Source organism: Maniola hyperantus, chromosome 2 (assembly GCF_902806685.2).
Source record: "Maniola hyperantus chromosome 2, iAphHyp1.2, whole genome shotgun sequence".
NCBI classification, from domain to species: Eukaryota; Metazoa; Arthropoda; class Insecta; order Lepidoptera; family Nymphalidae; genus Maniola; species Maniola hyperantus.
Genome location: NC_048537.1, coordinates 8,131,072 through 8,156,252, shown reverse-complemented (window position 1 = coordinate 8,156,252; position 25,181 = coordinate 8,131,072). Strand labels below are relative to the sequence as shown.

Below are 25,181 nucleotides of genomic sequence, written 5' to 3'. Positions count from 1 at the left end.
GGCTTGTTGGTGGAATTCGTTCCAAGATAGTCTCAACATTCTTCTCCAGCACCATACTTATATCGAGTCTATTCTACGTTGTATAATATGTATAATGTTCCCAGGTCGGGCCAAAAATAGCTACGTATTGAGTTTCTTTTGTTACTAAATTCTCAGTACAAGCCCGGTGTTAAAAGGTTAGCGGTATTTCACTGTAACGCCTCCAAGAGCACGTAAATCGTCGATCGTGCTCCTGATCTCTATCCGGTCGTGTCGGATTTCTGTCCGATCGGGCTATGAGAGTCAAGGAGCATAGAGTGTGCCTGTGTTTGCACAGACACTTGGGCACTATATCATAATATATCCCGCGCAGATCTAATCCTCTAATCAGAGGCTAATCTCTGTAGAGATTGGCCGCCGCGCCGTGGCCGATATTTTGTCGAGAGGACATTATTTATAATTGATACTTGACAGACTTAGAATTTGAAATCATAGCCGTTTCAAGTTTTGGAAGTAGATAAGGATTAATACGCAAGCACAGAGTGCAGTCCTGGCTCGAGGTCCCTCGGGAACAAGCCCACGCGCCCAACTTCGGGCGCAGTGGCGCCGACCGCCCTCACCCCTGCCCCGCCGCCGCCCGCCCGCCCGTAGAGAATACATTTGCGCACCGCTCGTGTTGGCCTAACAACGACTGCGACAATGTGAATTCGCTATGAAAAAAATACCCACTCTACCTACTCTACCTAAGTAGGTATTTCTACCCTATGCGGAGGAAATGAAGAATCATATCAATCAACAACAGTCAGTATTCGTCTGACTGTAATAGTAACGTACTTACTTAATATGACTCTACCAGGGTGCACAACACTTCGATTGTTGAGACGCGGTGTCCATTTAAGGTCCTCTACCTCTACTAAGGGCCGTGGGCCTGAGCCTCACAGGAGGCGCCCTTAGGAGAACGTTGCCCCCCGATCTCTCCCATCATTTCTTCAAGCGCTAGGGCACACCCCCAGCCGGAGATCTACGCTTGCCACCCCACCCGGTAACGCTGTAGCGGCCAGTAGGGCCTACGTAGCATACTCAGTACTCAAGCCAAAACTACCAGGGGCGCACAACAATTTAATTTATGAGACACGGTGTCCATTTGACGACGTTAGGTACGACATCAGCTGTCATCATCCATCGTAGGTCCTACGATAATCGTGGCCAGCCCACTGGCGTCCAGAAATGCCTCAGCCTTTAGGTGCAGAGCTATTACGTTCGGTATGTAACGCTTTGGTGAAATTTTTGAATAACTTACTTCGTTTCGTTCACTGAAGGGAATTGTAGACAAACATAAATTTTAAATATGTAGTAACCCTGGTTGAAAGAAACCGGTCATATCAAAAAACGAGGAGGTTCGCAATTCATCGGAATCATTTTTTTTTTAATACTTTTTTTAAGTATGTTCCCTGATTAGTCGAAGACGCCTGAACCGATTTTGAAAATTCTTTTTTGTTTGAATAGATAATGGAACTCCTCAACGGACGGAAGAGTAAATTGCTCGCGATCAGTGTATTAGCTTAGTAAGCAGTAGATTTTTAACTAGTCGTAGCATATTTTAATACATGGGGCCACTAAAATTGTAAAATATTAAAAACAAAAAAATTATAAACCGACTTCAATATCTAACCACAAACACTAAAAATTAAATATTAATTTAATTTATTACCGAATCTATTATGTATGACAAGAGTTAATAATATTTTGTGGGGTCGCCTTATGATTATGATATGTAACCAGTCACCTTATTTTAACGAGCACGTACTACCTAACTAAGAATTCTTCACGTGTCGGTAAGCAGAGTTACCTAGACTATGTCTATAGGTAGTTGGCCTACCTTTATAGGCAAAGTAACAACTAAGGCTTTTGTTCAAAAACAATTGGAAATTCGCTTCCTACAGCACTGTCGCCAATGCTCAATAAATGTTTTTACAACACGCTTAGATAGATGAAACAATATGTAATTCAGTTAGGGTGACGTGACACATAGCATCTTTGTATTGCTGAGCGAGTAGGTAGGTACTAAACAACCATGGACTTATAAATGACCACCTTAGTATTCAATTGTTTACCTAGCTGCAAGAGATGTTATGTATTAGAAATTAGAATACTTAGGTATATTATTTTCTTCTGTTAAAAGATGACCGTTGAAAAGTTTACGTTTTTTTATAAAAACCAACCAGAACCACTACACATATTGTAAATGCGAAACTGTGTCTGTTTGTTGGTTTATTGGTTTGTTAGTCTGTCCTCCAATCACGCCGGAACAGAGCAACATATTTGCGTGATTTTTTGCATGGATATGTATCATATGGATATATAAGTAGTACCTAGAGAGTGACATAGGCAGTAAATCAAAGATTCCCCACGGGATTTCAAAAACCTAAATCCACGCGAACATCATCTGTATCTTGCACTTTTGTGAAAATTTATAATTTTGCTTTTTAACATGACTTTATTATTAACTAGCTGATGCCCGCGACTTCGTCCGTGTGGATTTACATTTTTCAAAATTCCGCGGGAACGCACTTTTGGGATAAAAATGTCCTTCCCCGGGATACAAGCTGTCTCTGTACCGAATTTCATCCAAATCGGTTAAACTGATGAGCCGTAAAAAGCTAGCAAACAGACAGACAGACACACTTTCGCATTTATAATATTAGTATGGATTGTAATTTTAAATTTTAACAAATTTTGTAAGTATATTTATGTTAGTTAGTACTCGTAATTTAATTAGTGTAATTGGGCTTTATGGCCGTTCTAATTAAATAATAAATAAATAAATAATAATAATAATAATATCATCTAGTCATCAGCTAGTCTTTATTATTTTTCTGCAAACTAAAAATTAACCTGCCCTTTTATTATTTTTATTATCATATGTATGTAGCTGCTCACAGAAAATAAGTGCTAAGTGAACAGAGTTTATGTGTAGCTGCACACAAACCCGCAATGGTTTTAACTAAGTACCATAAAAAGCAAAAACTAAAATAATCCAGGGAGCGTTAAATTATAATAACAACTGCGCGAAAGGAGTGCTTTAAAAACTCCAAGAGTCGTGAAAGATAAAGTGGAGAGGTGGTGGGTTGACGATAGGCCTCAGCGGCCAATTTATTTATAATCTTGGGCCCAGAATTGGCTACGAATTAGCATGTAAATATTTGAGGTCCAAGGAGTCTGGTGGAGATTTATCGTAAACGACCGATGATAAGCGAGGAAAGGGTCGTAAAGCAAGCGGGAGGCGCGCCGCGAGCGGTCGTCGCAGCACACCCTTTGACGAAGTAGTAAAAAGAGTATTAAAGCGCTGTAAAAACGCATCGTGAACGTCATAGCTTAGAACATCGCTGGGGAAAAACTTATTATAGTGTCCTTATGAATCTCAACGAAGTTGTCGATGAAATGAGACACTCTCGCTTTCTTACAGCGTCATTAAATCTCCGACTATAGATGTAATATTTTTGCCTAAAGATTACCTAACGCGCTAAAGATGAGGGATTATTTATAGGTGCCTACGTAGATTAACAATATACCTAAGTAGCTAATTTGCATACGATTTATGAAAATCCGTGGCAGAAAATTGAGTTAAAGTTGCCATATCCCGGCAAATTCTCGAAGAAATTGTATACCTACTAAATTTAAGAAGCACAAAGTGGCGTTTTATATGACAACACTGTATAGGTGTGTCAAGTATAGGATAATTGACTGAAAACTAAAATGCTCTGTTCAAATACCAAACGAAATAGCTACGTAGCTACGCATGGTAGGCGAAATTCAAAATTACTTACTAGCCACATCCTCAGACTCGTACTCAATATGCTTTTTTGAACTGTGTGCATCATCATCATCTGAAACAAAAAGTAATTTAAGTAAATTGATACATTTCTAAACTTTTCTCACCACTTGTCATAGTGCATGCAAATTGCAAACGAATAACTTGCCAACTGCAGACGTGGATATGTAAAAGTGTAAAAAGTCTTCTCGCAGTTGGTCCTTTCGTCAGCGGAGGGTTGTGGCAGAGGGCCATCTGCGAGGGTATGTATTATGATTAGCCTCATAGATTACTTAACTAACATCGGGGTTTAACGGAGTCCTTATTGCTTACAGCAATCTCTACCAGACGATCTTTAATCTTTATCTATACACTAGTGCAATTTTCGTAGGGACCTCAATTTTTTTATTTTTTTATTTATACATAAGTAATTTTTTTTTATACAGCAGTAATTAGTATACATAAGTAATTGTATATTTTATGAATATGTATACCTACTGGGTTCTTTTGCCTTTAATAAAAAATATTATTATATTATTATGCTATAAGACAATGCTATCTGCCTTTCATGATTCTAGGTCTACGGACAGTAGTCAGTATACCCTATAGGTTTGAATTCCCTTGACGACTGACACGACAGACAGACAACGAAGTGATCCTCCGAGAGTTCCTATTTTCCCTGGAGATACGGAACCCTAAAAAGTACCTACGTGCTTCATTTTTGGAAATTTCTCCTCCTTATCAATTTTTCAAAATTTCACTTGAGTGAAGCCGGGGTGGGTCATTTAGTTACCTATTCATATTACAACACAGTCGTCTGTTGGGAACAGAGCTTTGTACTTGTAATGTTTGCGAATGTACAGGCCTGGCAAAAGTGGACGTAACTGGCTCAGCTATTGCAGTAATTCAATGGAGATTGATTGAGTCGCCGCTGCGGTGGCGTCTGCACCCAGCACTCAGTCACCTGTCAGCTGCACTCGCGGCTGCACACTATTCAGTGGCCGTCCCGTGCGAGGTCATTTGTCGCCAGATTAGTCACTCGCGTCAACTCGCGCAACGACGCCTGACGCGACAATAACTTATGTAAATCCGTTATTAACGCCCACAAATGTGGGTATCTCAAACTCTATTCATTTATCATCATCATGGTCAACCCATCGCCGGCTCACTACAGAGCACGGGTCTGCTCTCAGAGTGAGAAGAGTTTGGCTATAGTCTACCAAGGTGGCCAAGTGCGGATTGGCAGACTTCATACACCTTTGAGAACATTATGAAGAACTCTCAGGCATGCAGGTTTCCTCAGGATGTTTTCCTTCACCGTTAAAACAAGTGACATTTAATTAGGTAGGTACCTACTCAAAACGCACATAACTCCGAAATGTTAGAGGTACGTGCCCGGGATCGAACCCCCGACCTCCGATTAGGAGGCGAACGTCCTAATCACTAGGCTACCACAGCTTTTTCAATTATTGGGATTCCATATTTCCAGAGAAAGCCATGATAGTCTAGTAGTTACGACATCCGCCGCTGAGAGGAGGCCCGTGGTCCGTGGTGAGTCGGGTATGGGTTAATCATGATGATGATGATGATCTCCAGAAAAAAGGATCCCTTATAGGATCACTACGTTGTCTGTCAAAACCCGACAAGTAATCAAAACCTATAGGGTACTTCCATGGTACTTCCCCGTTAACCCAGAACAATGAAATTTGGCAATTCTTATAGCAAAAGCATATTTATGAAAACTGAATTTGTGGTTACTTCATAAAAAACCCGGTCAAGTGCGAGTTGGACTCGTACGCGGAGGGTTCCGTACCATCGTACAAGATATTTTAAAACTTAACATTGCAAGTTAATGGTAACAGCACAGTCTATATGTGGTTTAGTAAAGTAATTTTTCATGAATTATTTTTGACAGAACCGACAGACAGACAACAAAGTGATCCTATAAAGGTTACTTTTTTCCTTTTGAGGTACGAAACCCTAAAAAATTTAAAAGTGTTAGGTAGGTATTTCTTGATATTACGAAACCCTTCGGGTGCGAGTCCGATTCGCACTTGACCTTTTTAAGGGTTACGGCTAGAGGAAAAATATTTACGAATTGATGCCATAACGCTTAATCATATTATGCCATCGCCGTACAAAACCAGTGGTATTGAGAATCCAATAAATCGGTCCACCTGACTTTTATTGACGACTCAATGCAGTTCCTGTTCAATAGACAGAACGACGCGACGCTACGATCTGTCATCCGCAAATCGGTGCACCCATTGCAGTCCAACCTTCGCTCGTATGTCATCCCTTATCCGTGGCCGTATGTCAATGTCAGCTGCCTACACGCTTTACGATGCTTTGACCACATATGCAAATGTGAATGCTCGATCTACATTAACGAACGGATCTAAGCCATGGATTTGGCTGAAGATTATTTATACTTATATAGATGGACTTCATCATCATCATCATCAACCGAAAGACGTCCACTGCTGGACATACTTCTCTTGTAGGGACTTCCACACGCCACGGTCTTGCACCGCCTGAATCCAGTGGGTCTTCCAACGCTGTGCATTCGGGTGCTAGGTCGCCATTCCAGCACCTTGAGACCCCAACATCTATTGGTTTTCCGAACTATCATTGCCACTTCACCGTCGCAACCCGTTGAGCTATGGTATTACTCTAGTTCTTCTATACGGATCGTCTCGGGCTCATATGTCATCACTGGCAATACGCATAGATGAACATTTATATTTATATAAATTTTTATTAAGTGCCTATTGAAATAACGAGAAATTGGGTATCGGTTAGTTTGGGGTTCTGTACAATCTTATTTGCCTACCAACATAATCACAATCGATATGTGGTATATTCCTTCACGCCATCCGTAGACATAGAAAGCTTTTTAGTTAGAAAGCTGATTTAATTAATCTACTCGTAGCCTTACCTTCCAACTTTTCTTCTACATTGCTTTCCTTCTCTTCAACCATGCTTTTTTCTTCTAAATTTGATTCTTCTTGCTGCCATTCAGCCTCGTCTTCATTTGCCATACTTTTCAAGGCATCCTCACTTTCTTTAGGCGCACTCCCTTCTACCCATTCTTCTTCGTCCGCTGCAAAGAAAAACGATTTGAAAATAATATAAAATTGAAAGTTTATTCTTGGATCCAAGACTAGCTACTCAGCTAGTCTAAGAAAATACTAGAAGTACTATACTATATTTACAGGTATATACAATGAATTATTATAAAGGAGAGACTAACTAACCGAAGCTGGGGCGGGTCAACTAGTTTATGTATTAAAAAAAATATGGTAATAGTCAGGGATATAGACTATTGTGTTATGTTAAAGGTTAAAGTAAAAGGCAATTTATATTTAAACGCTCTATTTGGGCCGCGATTTTGGTGTAACGTTTAGACTATTAAAGGATTTTGCTCACATTTGTGCGGACATCACGTCTTACAATAACAAAAATTGAGAACCTTGAGGGGACACCAAAGTATCCTGTTTAGGTTATAATAATTTGACGGAAGATTATTCTGATGTAGTTGTTCTAAAGGGGAAAAACCAAATAAAGAAATAAAGGAGGGAGAGCCGTTATTCCTATCTTCTCACTTTGGTAAGTGGCAAGAATGTAGTAAGTACTTAAATCAGTACCCTTATTATAAATGCGAAAGTGTGTTTGTTTGTTGGTTAATTGGTTTGTTGGTTTGATCAATCACGTCGCAACGGTGCTACGGATTCACGTGATTTTTGCATGGGTATAGATAAAGACCTGGAAAGTTATATAGGCTACTTTTTAACCCGGAAAATCAAAGAGCTCCCACGGGATTTTTTAAAAACCTAATTTCACGCGGACGAAGTCGCGGGAATCAGCTAGTTATTAAATAAATCGAAAAACAAAACTGACATCAAGAATTAGCAAATGTAAAAGGTACATCAGTGAGAACCGAAATAAAAGCTAATTAGGATAATGCAAGCCCCGCAATGTAGACACGGGAGGCGCGAGTTAGTAAGGTGCGCGCCCACGGGGACCAGAAATCACAGGCTTGCAGGTATTCCGTGCTGCCACTCGCGAAAGCACTATATGGATCTGCTATTTACGTTACTTATTACGAATAATGGGTGCAGCATTCTCATGGTTGATGGGTGTACTTAGTATAGTATCTACATAGTGTAGAGAGTCCGCAAAAACCAACTGACCTTGCAATCTGCTTTCAAGCTGAGGATTTGGTGTACGGAAAAACTCAAGGTTCGAGTTTATGATTAGACCTGAATTTATTGTAAACTGTAAATATTTTTCTAAAAAAGCTGATAATGATTTTTTTTAGGAACCAGCTAGGCGGTTTTTTAGCAAGTCGTCCCATTCGCAACTCGTCCCACGTTCGCAACTCGTCCCATTCGCAGCTCGTCCCATTCACAGCTCGTCCCATTCATTTTTCAACCTTTTCGCAGCTCGTCACATTCGCAACTCATCCTATTTGTATTGATAGACTATTTAACACAGCACGGGAGCTTTTTAACATTATGTTATTGGCCACACGGCTTAATATTTTTTTAAATTTTAAAGAATTTGAATATTCTTTTTAAGGTTCCGCACCGCAAAAAGAAAAAAGGAACCTTTATGTGATCACTGTGTTATCTGTCCGTCTGTCGTGTCTGTCAAGAAAACCTATAGAGTACTTCCCGTTAACCTAGAATCATGAAATTTGGTAGGTAGGAAAAATCCGAAAATTGTGAATTTATGGTTACATCATTGTTAAAAATGTATTCATGAAAAAATAATTAGTATTTTCAATTTTCAAGGTAAGATAAATATACCAAGTGGGGTGTCATATTAAGCTCTTTATCTGTATATTATAAAAAAACAGATAAGTATCTATTCATTTATTTTTATGCATAGTAGTTTTTGATTTATGGAAAATGTCGTAAAGTAGGTATACTGTCCTATATCCAAAGTTTACCAATCGAAAAATCTGAAATAATTATGGTCGATAGAAGATTTCTCAAAGTAGGTAACATTATTTTTTGTAGACACAACCGCGCGTTAGTAAGTAAACCTTACCTAGTCTAGAGCTACGAACAGGGCGAGTTGCAAATATAAATAGTGAATGGGATGAGTTGCGAATGGAACGAGATGCGAACGGGAGGTGCTGCGAATGGGACGAGATGCGAACGGGACGAGTTGTGAATGGGACGAAACTCCGAAAAATATCATTCACCTACGAGGAGTATTGATAGTCTCTGTCTCCTGAAATTCTCCAAGACCATATTTCTTAATATAAACATGGTCTATCAATATGAAAATAAATGTGAAATCTGTTTTTTTTGTAATAAACTTACAGTGAATAGAAATCTCTTATGGCATAATGACTAAATTATTTCGTAAACTTTTTATACAAAAATCTGTATTATCATTGATTAGTCTAGTTTAAAATCCTATGTTTTCTGCAATGTGAACCTCCATAGCATTTTAATTCGGTCAAAAGGTAGTATCCTCATTATGAACTCTCAGTGACATAATTAGCGGGCAGGGCGCGGGTGGCGTGATTGCGCCGCGTCCGCGAACGCCGCGCCCCTGTTTTAACAAAATAATACTTACCACTCGAGCTTACAATAACGAAAACTTGAATGATTTAATCACAGTCTAACAATTTAACGTATACGACTCAATAAGACTCAATAACACAATCACTAGCAGCTCTAACCATTGATCTATAAATTATAATAGTAGGTACCTAGTACTAAAACGGTGCGGGCGAGCGCGGGTGACGTCCCCCCGTCTCATACCCCGATTGCCAACTCGACTTGTCGGGGACTATACCTACATAGTTATAGTCAGACCTCTAACAATAAAAAGTGCTTTTAACTGCAAAAAATAAAAACGCTTTGGTCAAAATGACTTTTTCAACTTCTCGTGCTCATAAAGTTCTGCTTTTGCTAGCTGTAAGTTGACTAAAACTGCTTTTCATCCTCGACTTAAATACCTGCCCTCGCCTTCGGCTCGGGTAGATAAATGTCTCTGATAAAATGGCTTGTTTATGCTCTTGTTCTACAAACTACTATTAGATCTAGCTCTATCTTTGATAAACTCGTTTCAGAAAATTTTAATGGAATTAAATGTTTTAGTCTGTTGTAAGTTAGGTAGGTACTTACATGATTCTCTAAGTATATCTTTAGAAATAAGCAGATATTATTGTTCATCTATTCTTGTATTGTTCATTGCGACTGCGGGCGATAGGCCATCGCAACTTGGTGTAACGCGTCGCGCGGGACGCATTCAGCACCAAGGACCCGGCACTATGCTGCCAATTCAATTTTCTTGCTGACCATATTGCTAGTATCGCTTGCTGTATCATAAAATTCTTATTCCCATTTCACACATGCATTTATGCGTTCAGTGCTTTGAATGTGTGTTTTTGGGGTGCGTACCTATTTCCCGTTGACCTAGAATCATGAAATTTTGCAGGTACGGAGGTCTTATAGCACAAGTAAAGGAATAAATCCGAAAACCGTGAATTTGTGGTAACATCACAACAAAAATTAAAATTTGTTCCAGAAAAAATTAATTTACTAAATCACATATAGATAGCGCTGTTGTCATTAACTTGCAGTGTTGCACATAAAAATGTTAAAATATCTTGTACGATGGTACGCAACCCTTCGTGTGCGAGTCCAACTCGCACTTGACCGGTTTTTGTACTATGGTACGGATACGGTACGGTGCGGCGGCAGAACCGAGATGCTTTTCCGAAACTAGATAAATATATACATTACTTACAGCGTTATGTACCTATAATTAAAGCTGAATATGAGTCGTTACTATCTTAATGGGTAACAAACGACCAACGAGCCGACCTATTCCGCTGGCAGCTGTTTACATGTAGGTAATAACTATGATTAAGGACCAAGCGAATTGGCACACAAAGGAATAATATCAGAACTCACATCACAGTCTCGATCGTATCCCTCAGTAGTCAGTACCTTGGAAACTGTAATTTTAATATATTCAGTAGCGTCAGTACAGTCTCACGAGAATTATATCTAGTACGAGTAGTTGTCCCAACGGCAGCCCGTGGTTCGAGGATGAAGATAGAGGAACCATTGTGTTCTCTGTCAATAACAAAATACCCCGTAGAGAAGGATTTTGCAAAGCAGAAACCTACCCTAAAAACGATCCAGATAACGGGCCGCCATTTTTTGAAGCATGTTTGCAAGTTGCAGGTGTCAAAATGTGCGTAAACCCAGCGCCAATATCAGCTAGTTATGTTTGACACACACAAGCATACGAATTTGTCTTCAATAGTATGAAAATTAGAAAGAATAGAGATGTCAAAAACAATGGCTTTGTAGATATACTTACCCATAACTGCAGAAGACATAATAGAGGATTAGTTTGCACTTTCTGAAAAATTTGGAAAACAACAATATTTTGTACCACTACTAAGTTGCAATACGAGTATTTTCACAACGGATATTATTACTCTGCTTTAATAAAGCATTAAATAAAGGCTAACTACAATGAGCTAACATAATAACGGTTATCAATTAAAAGTCGAACATCTCGACTGTTATTTCCCTGGGAGTATACAGGGAGACTGTGTTGGAGGGGATGAGGGTCCCGAGAGAGCAGGCGGCGGTGCCTGGGCCAGGTCCCGCGAGACCAGTGGGGGGAACTTCACTCCGCAGGGATCTCCCTCCAACGCTGGGGGGACCGTGATATTTTTAAACAATATCTCAAACGAAACTTGCTAACTATAATATGTACCTACCTACCTATATTAAAAGATTCAGAGAATAATAATTAGCAACTGAATCTAGGTACCTATAGCTAGTTTCTATTCGATCCTGTTTAGATAACGCAATTAGAGTAGGTACAAAATATGATACTTTTACTTACAATATATTATCACCAACCCAAAATAGAATAATCTAGTTAGTAGGATATTTCTATTTGGTTTTGCACACTTGTAATGTAGGTAGGCCTACCTAACTATCGCGAAAATAATGCCTAGGTAGGTACCTACTACCTAGGTACTAGGTAGTATTTTCGTAGTAGTAGTTTCGTAGAAAACGATTTCAATAATAATTTTAGAGTAATAGGTACTTATTATAAAACAACTGGTATCTACCTATGTATAGTCCGCGACTGGTCGAGATGGCGGTCGAGGAATGAGGCGAGGAGACGCCCCGCACACCCGCACATCTTCCGCGCTATCCCGCACCGGGCATTGTCATCTCGGCTTGTCGTGTACTATATAATAATATGTAGACTACAGCATTTTACCACGTATGATACTCAATACAAACCTATTGTTACAAAAGATTTTTAAAGCAAAAATAACGTGGTTAATGAATGAAACATTAATACATCTTCGTAAAGATACCACAAGACAGAGAGATGCTTTGTAATAGAGGTGGACTAATTCTGTAAAACAACCTTAACTTGAATGGTGTTGTTCACCATTCAAGTTGTCTTGTTTTACAAGCTTTTATTTAACTTGCAATGTATGTAAGTATGTAACTATGTTTGTTCGGGTGGAGTCTTGCAACTCAATTTTGAAGCACGTATCTTCAACCGATTGACTTGAAATTTTGTAGACACGCTTATTGTCATTCAGTAGTAGTTCAATCTGGTTATAGGCACTAGATCTCCTTGTACTTTTTTGCCACTAATATTGCTATCTTTAGCATAATATAACGCGACTCTTATGGTATGGCAAGAGTAATTATTGTAAAGATAAATAGGTCACTAGTTATGTGAAAACATGTCGCTTTGCCGAGTTTATTTATCAGTGATTGGCTGCATGCTTAGCTCAGAAACTACTGTAGAGATTTTCGTTCGGTTTTCACTAATGGATAAACCATTTTTTCTGGTAGGGAGATAGATAGATAGGTATTTATAATTAAATAATAAGTGTAAATTGGCCGAACTATGATGATAGTTTAATTTTTATCTGTCGGCGAAAATCCTATAATTCGTGGATTATATTATGTAGATACTTTGTGCTACCCGTGTGACGCCGCGCCGGGGCGAGTCGCTAGTAGTAGTAGTATAATTTTACATTTATTTAAAAATATTCAGTTTGTTTTATTTATTTTATTAGTTTGGTACTTTGCTTATTTAGGATTTTCGAAAGCAAATGTATGAAATCCGCGTCTCTATGGTTTCCAACTCAATGCCTCGGGTACCTACTCGGCGGCGTTGTTGTTTTACCTACCTGTTATGGATTTTTTGCGTGAAAACACGTGAGTGATTTATTGAAGTCAACTGGGAATAGGAAAAAATAATACTTGCCTGTGTTAACAGATTGCATTAATATTTTTTTCTTTCAAATTTTCTTTCTTCAGATACACAATGTGGCAGCTTTGCTTTGTTTATAATAATTTATATTATACTTACTCCATACTCCAGTAGGTAAGCCAGCCATTAAGGAAAAGAGTATATGTACCGACGAGTATTAACTTCTCGTACCTATTACCGCAATATGTGCGAATTTCTGCGTAAAATTTTCTTACAGCAGGCTGCTTTTCCAAAACGGCCTAGGAGCTACGATCGTTTTATATAATAACATAAAGCGTAACATAAAATGAGTCATCCATAATAGAGGCGCGGATTTCGGGCTAGAATTTTCTTTATTTCTCTTTATTTATAGTTTTTTATTTAGTTCTCATGTATGGTAGGTACTGAGATAAGTGCCGGTCGGTCGGTATCATGAATCACTGCTAATATTGGTAGTGAAAACAATTATGCCGTCAAACAAAAAATGGGCGACTTAATGATATATTTGGTTGTTCGGAAAAAGGCGTAATGGCAGGGGTATCTGTGCGCCCACGCTTTGGTTCCTCAGTCAACCTTTCTTATAGCGTTCCGAGTACATACATACATAGGTACATATCGTGGCCATATCGTAATCATAATATAATAAAGTCGTCGACACATTTTGTTGACCATATTATTATCATGATATTGACCACGACGGAGGTTGCACGGAAGGATTTTTACGCAATGAAAACTAACTCAGTTATCGCACTTATTAGGGTGAGAAGTCAATTCGAGCGATTAGAACGGCAGCAATAGCCCAACATGGGCGGGAGCTGGGAGGTCGACATCAACATAAAACTGTTATGATATGGCTTTCCCGTATTTCCCAGAGCGCCGGGCGGAGGTGCGCACCACCCAGGGGAAATTTCGCGGCGACTCTCGGTGGAGCCTCTACAAGTTTTTATGGATGGCGCCCTCTCCCACCCAGTCGCCATCAACTTCTTATCGTAACACATTTCAACGGCCGCCAGTAAACGCTGGCAAACATAATTAGTTATTACTTATATAATGCCTACTTACTAGAAAATAATATTTCCATGTGGATTTGGGTTTTTTGAAAATCCCGTATGAATGTTTGATGATTAAATAGTAGCCTATGTCAGTCTGCGGGATACAGGCTATCTCTGTACCTTTAATGGATTCTTAGAACTCTTTGATTTTCCTTGATAAAAAGTTGTCCCCGGGATAGACCTAAGCTAACTATGTAGGTATCAAATTTTATAAAAATCGGTTTTACGGTTGGGCCGTGAAAAGCTAGCTGACATACAGACACACTTACGCATTTATAATATTATGGAAGTATATATGGATATGGATTATAATGTATGTACCTACTAAATATAAGGATTCATTTCGGGTAGGTAAATCCTGTTGTCTTTTTCTGACAAAATGCCAACACTAAGACACAAAACTAATAAGTAGGTATTAGGCTACTAGAGTTCACAAAAAGAGGACTAAAACTTAGGTAGAAAACCTACGAACATACAGTTACTTACTTATTAAATTTTTAGATCAAAAACTTAAGTAGTATAAATTTTTTTTAAAATGTTTGGGCGGGATTTTATGATTGACGCAGGTTTCCGGAATCGACCTACTGATTCGTGTTTGTTAAGATTAGATCTATCTACATATCTATAAAATCTAGAATTTCTGTGAGTCTGTCTGAGGTTGTAGGCAAAATAGATATTCCTACCTACGGCATATAATACAAGTATCTAACACTAACTGTTGAACAGCCATGTAATGCTGTTAACTTTAGTATCGATCTGGTGGAGTGTGGTGGTTTCGTAATGCGTCCCGCGGGGAGTGCGAGGATGCTGCGACGCTGCGGAGTGCTCCTGGGATGCCTAATGCAATACCTACTTCTCATTGCTGTTATATACCTGTGTGGCCCACAGACAATAAATCCGTACTACGTATTTCATTGATGTATCTGTACAAGTATATAAAATTCAAAGTCCTGACTGACTAACTGACTTATATATCAACGGATAGCCTAAAACGCTAGTCCTAGAGACTTGGAATTTGGAGGGTCTGTTATTTCTAAAGAGTAGGTTTCCAATAAGAAAGGATTTTTCAAAATTCTTAAGTGGGTTAAATGGGGGTTTGAAGTTTATGCAGTTCACGCGGACAAAGTCGCGAGCATAAGCTAGTTAGGAAATATTCTTGGTATGCTTACAGCGATGCCAAATCGCTTAGGTACCGAGTCAGAGTTACACGGCTACACAGTTTACCGAATTCCCATACCTATATCACAGAATATATAATAGTATTTATTAAGTTACTAAGTAGGTACCTACTCAGCTATTATTTTTCCCCCCTTTCCCCTCCAACTAAGCGTTAAGCTAGCTTTGTGCTAGGAGTAGGTACGACAGTAGTGGAACGGGTGGGGTTCGAACCGGTAACCTTTTGGATTTTCAGTCCGCTCCTCTAACCGATGAGCTATTGAGATTTGAGGCTATTTTTTAGGAATAGCGATTTAATATTATTGTTAACTGAAAGTATCCACCTGATGAAGTCCAGTACAGTCGTAATGCGTCCCGCGAGGCGGGGACCGGACCGTGCATATGCTGCGTCACTCCGACCCGCTCCTTGGGATCTAATGCTACAACTGCCGCTTATAGCGGGTTCAAAGACCAAGTTATATTTTAGTTTTCCTTGGTTCATTAAAAGGTAAGTAAGTAGTTACTGCGTAAGAGGCAAAGAGGCGCACTATACCTTCGCGGTCCTCGGCCCATACGAACTTGTTTTTCGTGAACTGAAAATTAATATCATGATACGAGTGAAAACCTATAGTACGAGACAGGTCAAGATGGCAATCGGGGTATGAGGCGGTAGAACGCCCCGCACACCCGCACGTCACCCGCGCTCGCCCGCATCGGGATGGCGCGGGTGTTCCCTCCTCGATTGCTATCCCCGCACACCCACACAGCCCCAGCGCTAAACCGGTGCAGGCGAGCACGGGTGAAGTGCGGGTGTGCGGGGCGTCCCCCCACCTCGTACCCCGATTGCCATCTCGACGTGTCGCGGACTCAAGTTAGACAACATGAGTAGGTACTTGTTTTGTTACACATGGGTCCAATAATATGTCAATTCCAGCTCGCCGGCCGTCCCACTTGTCGAGGAATTAAAATTTTATATCCAACGAAAATGTTAATCCTTCGCTGTCCCAGGCAGGCTATAAAAGCGAATTGCCGTATCTTGAATTGTTTACATTGAGGAGCAGGATGCCAAAGAGTGTTTGAAGTGTTTGTACGCCGCCGGTTGCTTTATTTCTCCTCTAGATGATGCCCGCTACTTCGTCCGCGTGGATCAAGGTTTTTTTTTAATTCCGTGGGAACTTCGTAATAAATCGGCTAATCTTTAATTTTCCGGTACGAAAGGTAGCCTATGTCTGACCCCGGAATGTAAGCTAATACCAAATTTCTTCAAAATCGGCTAAACGGCTATAATATTGGTATGGAAGTATGGATATAGATTAAGCTAAGTAAGTATCCTATAAGCAGGTATTTTATCAATTTTAGTGCACCTATTCCGCGATCAGCTGATTGCTGGTATGTTACACTAGAGCTTTAAACAAATTCTTTGTCATCATTCTTCCTATCTCCCACGGATGTATCACACATCGCTAATCTCAGTTTGCCGGGATGTTACGGACATTATACACCTTGTATAGGTGCCTACATATTTATAAGTAAAGATAGGCACTTAATTCAGAGAATGATTCGTTTATTCTTAAAGCCCTATGACGAGGGTTAACTCGATCTGGCTTTGTGTATCAATTTTTTTTACTTAAATTCTGACATGTATAACCCGTGAAGCGACTTTGTGTGAAAGTGAAGTCTTAATCATACTGTTTTACCAATTATACTGACGTAAGGCTTATAAAGGTATCTACTTATAGTACGCGACAGGTCAAAATGGCAATGGAGGCAACACGTCCCGCAGACCCGCACATCCCCCGCGCTAACCCGGTGCGGGCGAGCGTGGTTGACGTGCAGGTGTGAGGGGCGCCCTACCGCCTCATACCCCGATTGCCATCTCAACCTATCGCGTACTATACTTACGGTACCTGTAAATGTAATTTTTTGAATGCCTAGACCTAGATCTTAACTTTTCAAAATTTTATGCGTTTACAACCAATTAAATATCACTTGCTTTATCTGTGATGAAAAACATCATGAGTAAATCTGCAAGCCTGAGAGTTCTCCATAATGTTCTCAAAGGTAGCTATGTGAAGTCCAATCCGCACTTGGCCAGCGTGGCTGACTATGGCCCAAACCCATCTCATCCTCATCCAGCTCAGTAGTGGGCCGATGATGGGGTCATAATGATGATGAGTAATTAACCTACATGTTCAAAATCCTATCGCTCTACAACATAAGTCAGTGATACCGATAGTACCTACGAAAGATATAGTACGCGACAGGTTGAAATGGCAATCGGAGAGGGAACGCCCCGCATAGCCCCGACGTCCCCCCGCCTCATACCCCGATTGTACCTACTCTCAACCTGTCGTGGAAGATACGTGAAAATTAATCGAGCATAAGAGAGTAACGCGTGTGCTGCACCGGCCACCGCAGAGCCGCGGTCACCGGTCGTTGATAAAATGCTGATATTAGGGCGCCGCGCGTCCGCAACGGCGCAGCGAGTCTATCACGCGGTAAAATATGCCCTCAGCTGGCGTGCTCGTTAATTTGTGCTCATACGCTTGATCCTAAAGGCTTGGACTAAATACAAATACCTACAACGTGTGGTAACTAAGAACCAGCGCGGGCCAGACTTTCGTTATTTTATAAAAGCTGAAAGTTTCTCTGCGTATTGTCACTAACACAGGGAGGAACGATCAGCGACTAAGAAGTTTGGATCATGGCGGCTTTGGGAGATAACAGGTAATAAAAGTGTAAAAAATCTTACGTCGAACTATGAAGTCAATTTGTTTTTCTTCGGAATAGTTTTAGAAATCACGTCATGCATTGCCGGACACTTAGTTATGGCAACCCCCTGCCAGACACCCTTAAACTTTTAAACTTTAAGGGCGTCTTTAACACAGAGAAGCTTTCAGCTTATATAAAATAACGAAGGTCTGGCACGCGCTGGCTCTCTCTCTCTATGGCGACAGTAATAATATGTTTAGGTAGGTACCTACCTTGCGACTGAAACTGAAAACTTTTTCACTGCAAAGCGCGCGTAAGAGTAGCGCTAGGTACTGCCGTCGGCGTACCTATCTATAATGCTTGTCGCCTTCCTATTTCTAACGAGCTATTAAATTTAAAAAATAGGTCAAGTGCGAGTCGGACTCGGTTTATAAAGGACTCCGTACTATCGCACACTTTTTGATTTTTTTTCAATTTCCGTTGCGTCTATTTTGAGATTTTACATTTTGTTAATTTTTGTTGTTATAGCGGCAATAGATTAGAAATACACATTCTGTGAAAATTTCAACGCTGTATAAAGTATACGTCTATTACGTTCACGAGATACAGCCCGCTGACAGACGATTGGACGGACAGCGGAGTCTTAGTATATAATAGGACTAATAGGGTCCCGTTGGCATCTTTGGGTGCGGAACCCTAAAAACATGACTGCCCTGCCAATAAAGGTGCTAAAAAGTAAAAAATTTAAAATGGCGCCATACAGTCGCCTTATTGAACTTATTCCAAAAACTCGTAGCCAGGAGATGATGTAAGGATATGATGCCATGCCCTAATACGTCATTCAAATCTTTGCAGGCATTTAAAAAAAATATATACATGAACCCTGAAAACATCATTAATTATGCAGTCGTGTAAAAAGCGATTGACCTGCAAACACGAGTTATCATCAAAAAGAATAAGTACCTTATACCTACTTACTAAATAGGACCTACTTAGGTTTTTAGTTTGGTTCTACGTAGCATTCTTTCCCAAAAACATCAGTTTTAAAAAATCCGTATGATGTAGGTATGTACCTACATATTTCTGAATGTATGTGTGTATGTAGGTATGTACTATGTATGTCCGCGATTACCTCATTTAGACCATTACTGAGACCATTGAACTGATTTTGACAATTTTTTCACTAGCGTAATTTACATACTTTCAGGAAGATTGACTTTAAATTATCCGACTGCACCAGGAGGGTAATGTTTTTTTAATTACGTGTAGGAAGTTATTATTTTAAATTAAATATTAAACTGGACTATATCAAAACACGAAATTAGAAAATTAGTCAAAATATTAATCAGGTAGATACTAAACGATGTCCGCAACTTCTTCCCCGTGAATTTAGGTTTTTAAAAACCCGCATGGGACCTCTTTGATTTTCCGGGATAAAAAGTGCCCTATGGGCTATTTTCGGGATGCAAGATTTGCCAAATTTTGTAAAAATTGGTTAAACGGATGAGCCATGAACGTGAAAAAGTTTAGGAAATAGTAGCTGATTGACAAACAGGTAAAAAAAATTAAGCTTATAAAAGTTTTTACTAACAAAAATAAATGGATGCATTTTTCTATGCTCTTTCTTCTTTTTTCTTTACTTAGCAGGTAGAAGTACTCGTAGTTACCTACTTAGAAAAGAATTGATTATTAATCTATACTTACGCTTGAGAGATCTCGGTTTTGCTTGTTTTCTTCTAGACATATTCTACTCTAACATCATAGTCTTAGAAACAGGAAACTTAATCCAAGAGTTCACCAAATTCAATAGAACCAATTAAATTATTACTACTATAGTAAGTATAAACAAAAAAAATATAAGTTTGTATTCAAGTTAACACTCCTAGAGATCGTGTATAGTTTATTGTACCAATAAGGTAGGTAACTTAAATTAAAAACTAACATTTAACTGAGGTGTTACGAGTAAACTATAGTTTAACTGCAATAAGTAACTTTTGTTTTAAGAAAATCCGGAAAAAGTTTATCGTAAAAGTATTAGCGCGTATGAAAAGTCCCGGTGCGCGAGGGCGGACGGCGATTCACCCCGCATCCACCGAGCTTACTGGCGCCCAACAAGTGGCCATAACAATATGGTAAGCTGCCGCGCAAACTCACATAAGACGCGCTTTATTTGTTGCTAGCACCCATTGCTTCGCAGCCGTAACAGATCATTGTTCTTCTGTTTATATAGGCTTTGTGTCACAATACCTATTGAGATAGTATCTATACCTAGTAGAATATATAGGTTATTTGCATTACATATTTTTAAAAATATAGTAATTTACGTCGTGATGTACGTGTTGACGACCTCCCTAGCGCAGTGGTAAGCGCTGTGATCTTATTATAGTGGGAGGTCCCAGGGTCGATTCACGGCAGGGGTTTGAATTTTATAATTTCTGGTCTAGTCTGGTGGGAGCCTTTGGCGATGGCTTGTTACTACCCTACCGGCAAAGCCATGCCGCCAAGCGATTTAGCATTCCGGTACGATGCCGTGTAGAGACCAAAAAGTTTAATAAAAAACTGCCATTCTCCTTCCAGATTAGCCCCCTTCCATCTTAGATTGCATCATCACATACCATCAGGTGAGATTGCAGTCCTTGACTGCAAGCTAAAATAGGTGGTTATTTGAAGTTTACCATAACTGAATCACACGTTTTTTTAAATTTTTGCCTGTCTGTCTGTCTGTCTGTTTGAACAGGCTAATCTTCGGAAGCTAAGGCTTCGGAACGGCTGAACCTATTTTGACGGGACTTTCAGAAACAAGTAGAGAATTAATCAAGGAGTAACATAGGCTACTTTTTTAACCAGCTTTCAAAAAAGGAGGAGTTTTGTTTTTCTACCTATATAGTATAATATGTACATCGAAATCTCCGAGATTTCTGAACCGATTTGAGTATATTTTGTTTAATCGATAGAGAAGCTTTGCAACACTATCCCTTAAAAATATGGATTCCAACTCCTGAATCCTGATGAGGTACGGGACCTGACCACAAAAATTAATGGGATTTAGAAACTGTCAGTTAATTTAAATTGATATTGGAGGTAACTAGGTATACCTACCAAGTAAAGACTTTTTGAACTCGAGGACCCAACTCCTTTCAACCTGTCGCGTACTACTTAGGCAGTAAGTAGGTAGGCTATTTTCCCCCCAGATATGTGCTATGCTCACAGAGCTGATAACATCATCGATGGATAGAATATGCTACGTTGCTATGGATGTGTGTGATAACCACCAATCATTTTCATTGCTCCAGATAGCTTAGCATTGGTGGAAACAGGTTCAATGAAGCCATGTTTTTTTATATGGAAGGATGGGAGCTATATTGATGGGAGATACGCTACGATATACCTCTTAGCATTAAGGGAAACGGTCACACAATTTCATAGCTTAGCTTTGACCTCCTCACAGCATAGCTATAGGTAGATATAGCTGCACAATGTACCTTTATTAACATAATATCTAATGGAAAAGCAGCCTTTCAGTTCCATAGATTCGATCCAACATCACTACTGCATCGATTACCGCTCGACTGTGTCAGTTGGTCGATTACGGAAAAGCTGATTCAATGTTTGAATAGGTACGTAAGTAAATAAGTGTCTATTTATATTTAGGTTCCTATATTGCAACAATAGGCCTACCTACATTGTATTGTGCAACAAGAATACATTAACAAAGGTAGGCACAGTAAGTAAATTAAACCCATTGCAATAATTTGAGAATGTAATAATATACCTACCTACTTAAGCTTATTTCACACTAGGTACGGGGTATAAAATTATGCTTAGGTACCTATAACCTACCTAGTATATATACACCTACCTATTATTATAGTCCGGTCAATGCTGGTGTTCCCAACATATTTGGTATCCAAATTGGTAGGTATGAAAAATTCCAGAATCGATCAGCAGATAAGTACATCAGGGGACGGGGCGACAGCAAAGGGGTGGGTGACAGATTCAGTGCTGCCACCTTAAGGTATTATACTTACCTAGATTCAGGGTAAACTGTGACAGGGTAATTTTTAATGTTAGAAATAAATATAATTTTTGGTGTAAAATTAAAAGATTATATAAAAAGATTTAATCATAGCCACTTAAAATATTTGAAAAAATAAATTAGTAGATAGCCCAAACTGATGATTCATATATTATTTAAAAAAAAACATAAAATGGTCTTGTACTTATATAATAGATTATTTATATTTAAAAAAATCCGTTATTTAATATGGTACCAGCACTGAAATAGTTACATAAAATTTGAAATTAATGTCCAAAAACTATAAATAACAAATAACGGCTGTACATTTAATTTCACGCCAATATACGTTATTGTGTCATGATTTATAATTTTCAATTCTTATTTCTCGACTCTAGTATCATAAGGTCGGATGTGGATTTTTGCTACTTTTCAGGAGAGCCAAAACAAAAATGCTAGGGAAATCGGGTCATAATTTCTTAACTACTAGAGATACAATTTCAGTTGTTTTTGTAATATTTAACACTTAACTGTACCTATCATTAACCATTACTAGAAATACTTTATCATTAATAAATAAAATATAAACTCACAATTTCTTCAAAATGGACGATATGCGACTTTATGCTGGTAATATTCGTAACTGTGCTAAAAAATTGTGTGCATAAGTTGTAAACCGACTTTATGGCTGCAATTTTTACTATTACAAATTTGAAATAAAAGTCGGATCTATTACTTAATATTTCATAATACGTCTTAACTGATTATACATAAGTAATATTCGGACAAAAGATCACAGTAGTTATCTCACAAAAATCATTTAGGAGTTTTGTGAGATAGCAACAATGTACCTATCTGATTTTTCTGAAACTGATTAGTTAGATCTGAAACATAATAATTGCATTCGCCCGATAGTCTGACCATTGCATCCGTGTAAACCTTGTGACTTCTGAATGAATGAAAATAACATTTACAAATTCAAAAATTGGAAAAAAAAAATTACAAAGTAATTAGAAACCTACAGTGGGCCAAACATTTTTTGTGGAATTGCATACATGACGGTTACATCAATAAAGAAATCTAAAACATGCCAACATAGCCTGATTTTCCTTATAATGATTAGGTACGTAAAGTAAGAATGGAGGTCAGCAGGTGCCTACTGCAAAAGTTGGTTATATTTTACAGTGGATAATGGTTTCTCTTTATGTCTCATATTGGGCGAAAGCGGGGAAGAATTTTAAGTTTATATGTACCTATAACATACTAATGAAATACAAAAAAGTCTTCTTTAAAGTAGTTTTTATAAAATAATAACACCCAGCATTATTGCGTTAGTTGTAGCCAGGTAATATATTCCGAAATCTGAAAATCCCCGCCGTTCTTATTTTTTTTTTTGATATAACAAACGGTCCTGATATATCACCTTTGTAAAGGGATGTGGTCTTTAAAAATATGTTGTAGTGCCAAATCAAACTTATCAAAAAGTTTTGTTTCCTTCGCATGTTCTTGTAAACTGTGACCAATCTCTTAGTTTAGTAATCTGCATTGTTTTCAGCTGTTCCCTTTTTTTCTATTTGTGCATGGATTACACATCTTACTCCACGTAGGTACATTTTGCATTTTAGCATAAAGCTTGTGATTTATCATCTTTTAGTGTGGTAATCCTTATAATAATCATAAGTAAGCCATAACGATTATCATGCTCCGATTATGACCGACACAATTATCAGACCACAAAGTCAATTCTTCAACAATTTCGAGAATACTTTGTTTCTTCTCTAGTAGATTAATGAAATAAGACAAGATACTGTTTTATTCCTTCCGCTGCAGCTGATGTTTTCAGACCACATTAAAGTAGCAACACTGCTGGTAGCATCATGAATCGTTTTTAAGGTGCAGAAACTACGCAGGTATAAGGATTTACTGTTAGTCAAATCCGGCATTGCCACTTTTGTAATAAAAAAAATACTTTCTGCTTTCTTGAAAATTCCATTGCTTCTGTTTCGACTGTTCTTTTTAACAGATACTTATTTAAACTGTTCGTGTTTTAGTTAAGTTTTTTTATTTTTTACTTTCACTTTTATTAGTTGTTTAATTAATAAATTAATGTATACTACATTTATATTTAAATTTACATAATCTAAAGCTTCCTATAATTAGGTATGTTTCGTTAGAATCACTATCATCACATATTGTAGGTGCCTTATAATTTCTGCTCTCGATTAATATCAAATTCGGTCGATTATAAGACGGGTAAAGAAGAAAAAATTGATTAGGTACTCTAATTTTTTAAGGCTACCTTAAAAACTAGGGCAATAAATTTTTGAACTGATGATTTGAACTGTGATTCATAAAAAACACCATAAATGCACGGTTTTATGCTTAGTGGGGTTTTATTATAATATATGTTTAGATTTCCATGGTGTGATTTTCGTGGTCCTAAAAGATTTTCTAGTCTACATTTTCAAAATGTCTTCAGCTTTATTCTGGCTCTTACTTTTTTCCCGCAGTTTAGTCCAAAATTTTGGTGAAATAGGATGGATCTCTTACCTATTAATCACATCAACTTTAATGTAGTCACAAACAAAAAGCTTTATTTCAACTTACTTCCATGAATTTTATTGCAAAATTATTTATATTACAAGGCAAAAAGTCTTAAATGATTCACAGTCCAAATATTAATACAAAAAATTCGAAGCATAACATCTGTTGTGATTTTACCTAACAAAATTATTACATATTTTAGAAGCAGAAGTGCGTAACTGCAGTACCAGCTAGTATTACAAATAAACTTATTTCGTAGCATAATGGTCGAACTCAAAATACATCTATCATTTTTCTCCATTGCTTTGGTGCATACATACGCAAGTCAAAAAATATAATTATGGTTCTCCAAATTTTTAGAATGTGTTCAGATACGACATTATGCATGTATTTATCTTTGCAACGAAAAGAGATAGAAATACTGGTGTCAGCTTGGCAGAAGGAGCCCGAAATGCTCATTACCTTTATGTAAAAAAGTGAGTTTGGTCGGAAGTACACATCCGACCTTATGATACTAGAGTCGAGATTTCTTTGTTAAATTTTAAGATTTGGGGAGAATAAAATTATAAGGTCAGCAACACTTTATACGTCAATGTGACGTCATCGGTCATTCTAATCAGCTGCTTGTCACTTTGTTAGG

The 25,181-nt window shown here is 38.4% G+C and overlaps 1 protein-coding gene across 1 annotated transcript in view; it reads right to left on the bottom strand.

Moving 5' to 3' along the window:
* Positions 1-6,829, bottom strand: part of L (zinc finger protein Lobe) — a 69,281-nt gene extending 62,452 nt beyond the window's left edge. Inside the window, exons 1-2 of the mRNA XM_034979852.2 lie at positions 6,729-6,829; positions 3,807-3,866 (exon numbers count right to left, since the gene is read on the bottom strand). Of these exons, the coding sequence (XP_034835743.2) occupies positions 3,807-3,866; positions 6,729-6,771 (103 nt within the window). The 5' untranslated portion in view covers positions 6,772-6,829. The remainder of the gene's footprint in view (positions 1-3,806; positions 3,867-6,728) is intronic.
* Positions 6,830-25,181: the final 18,352 nt, after the last annotated feature.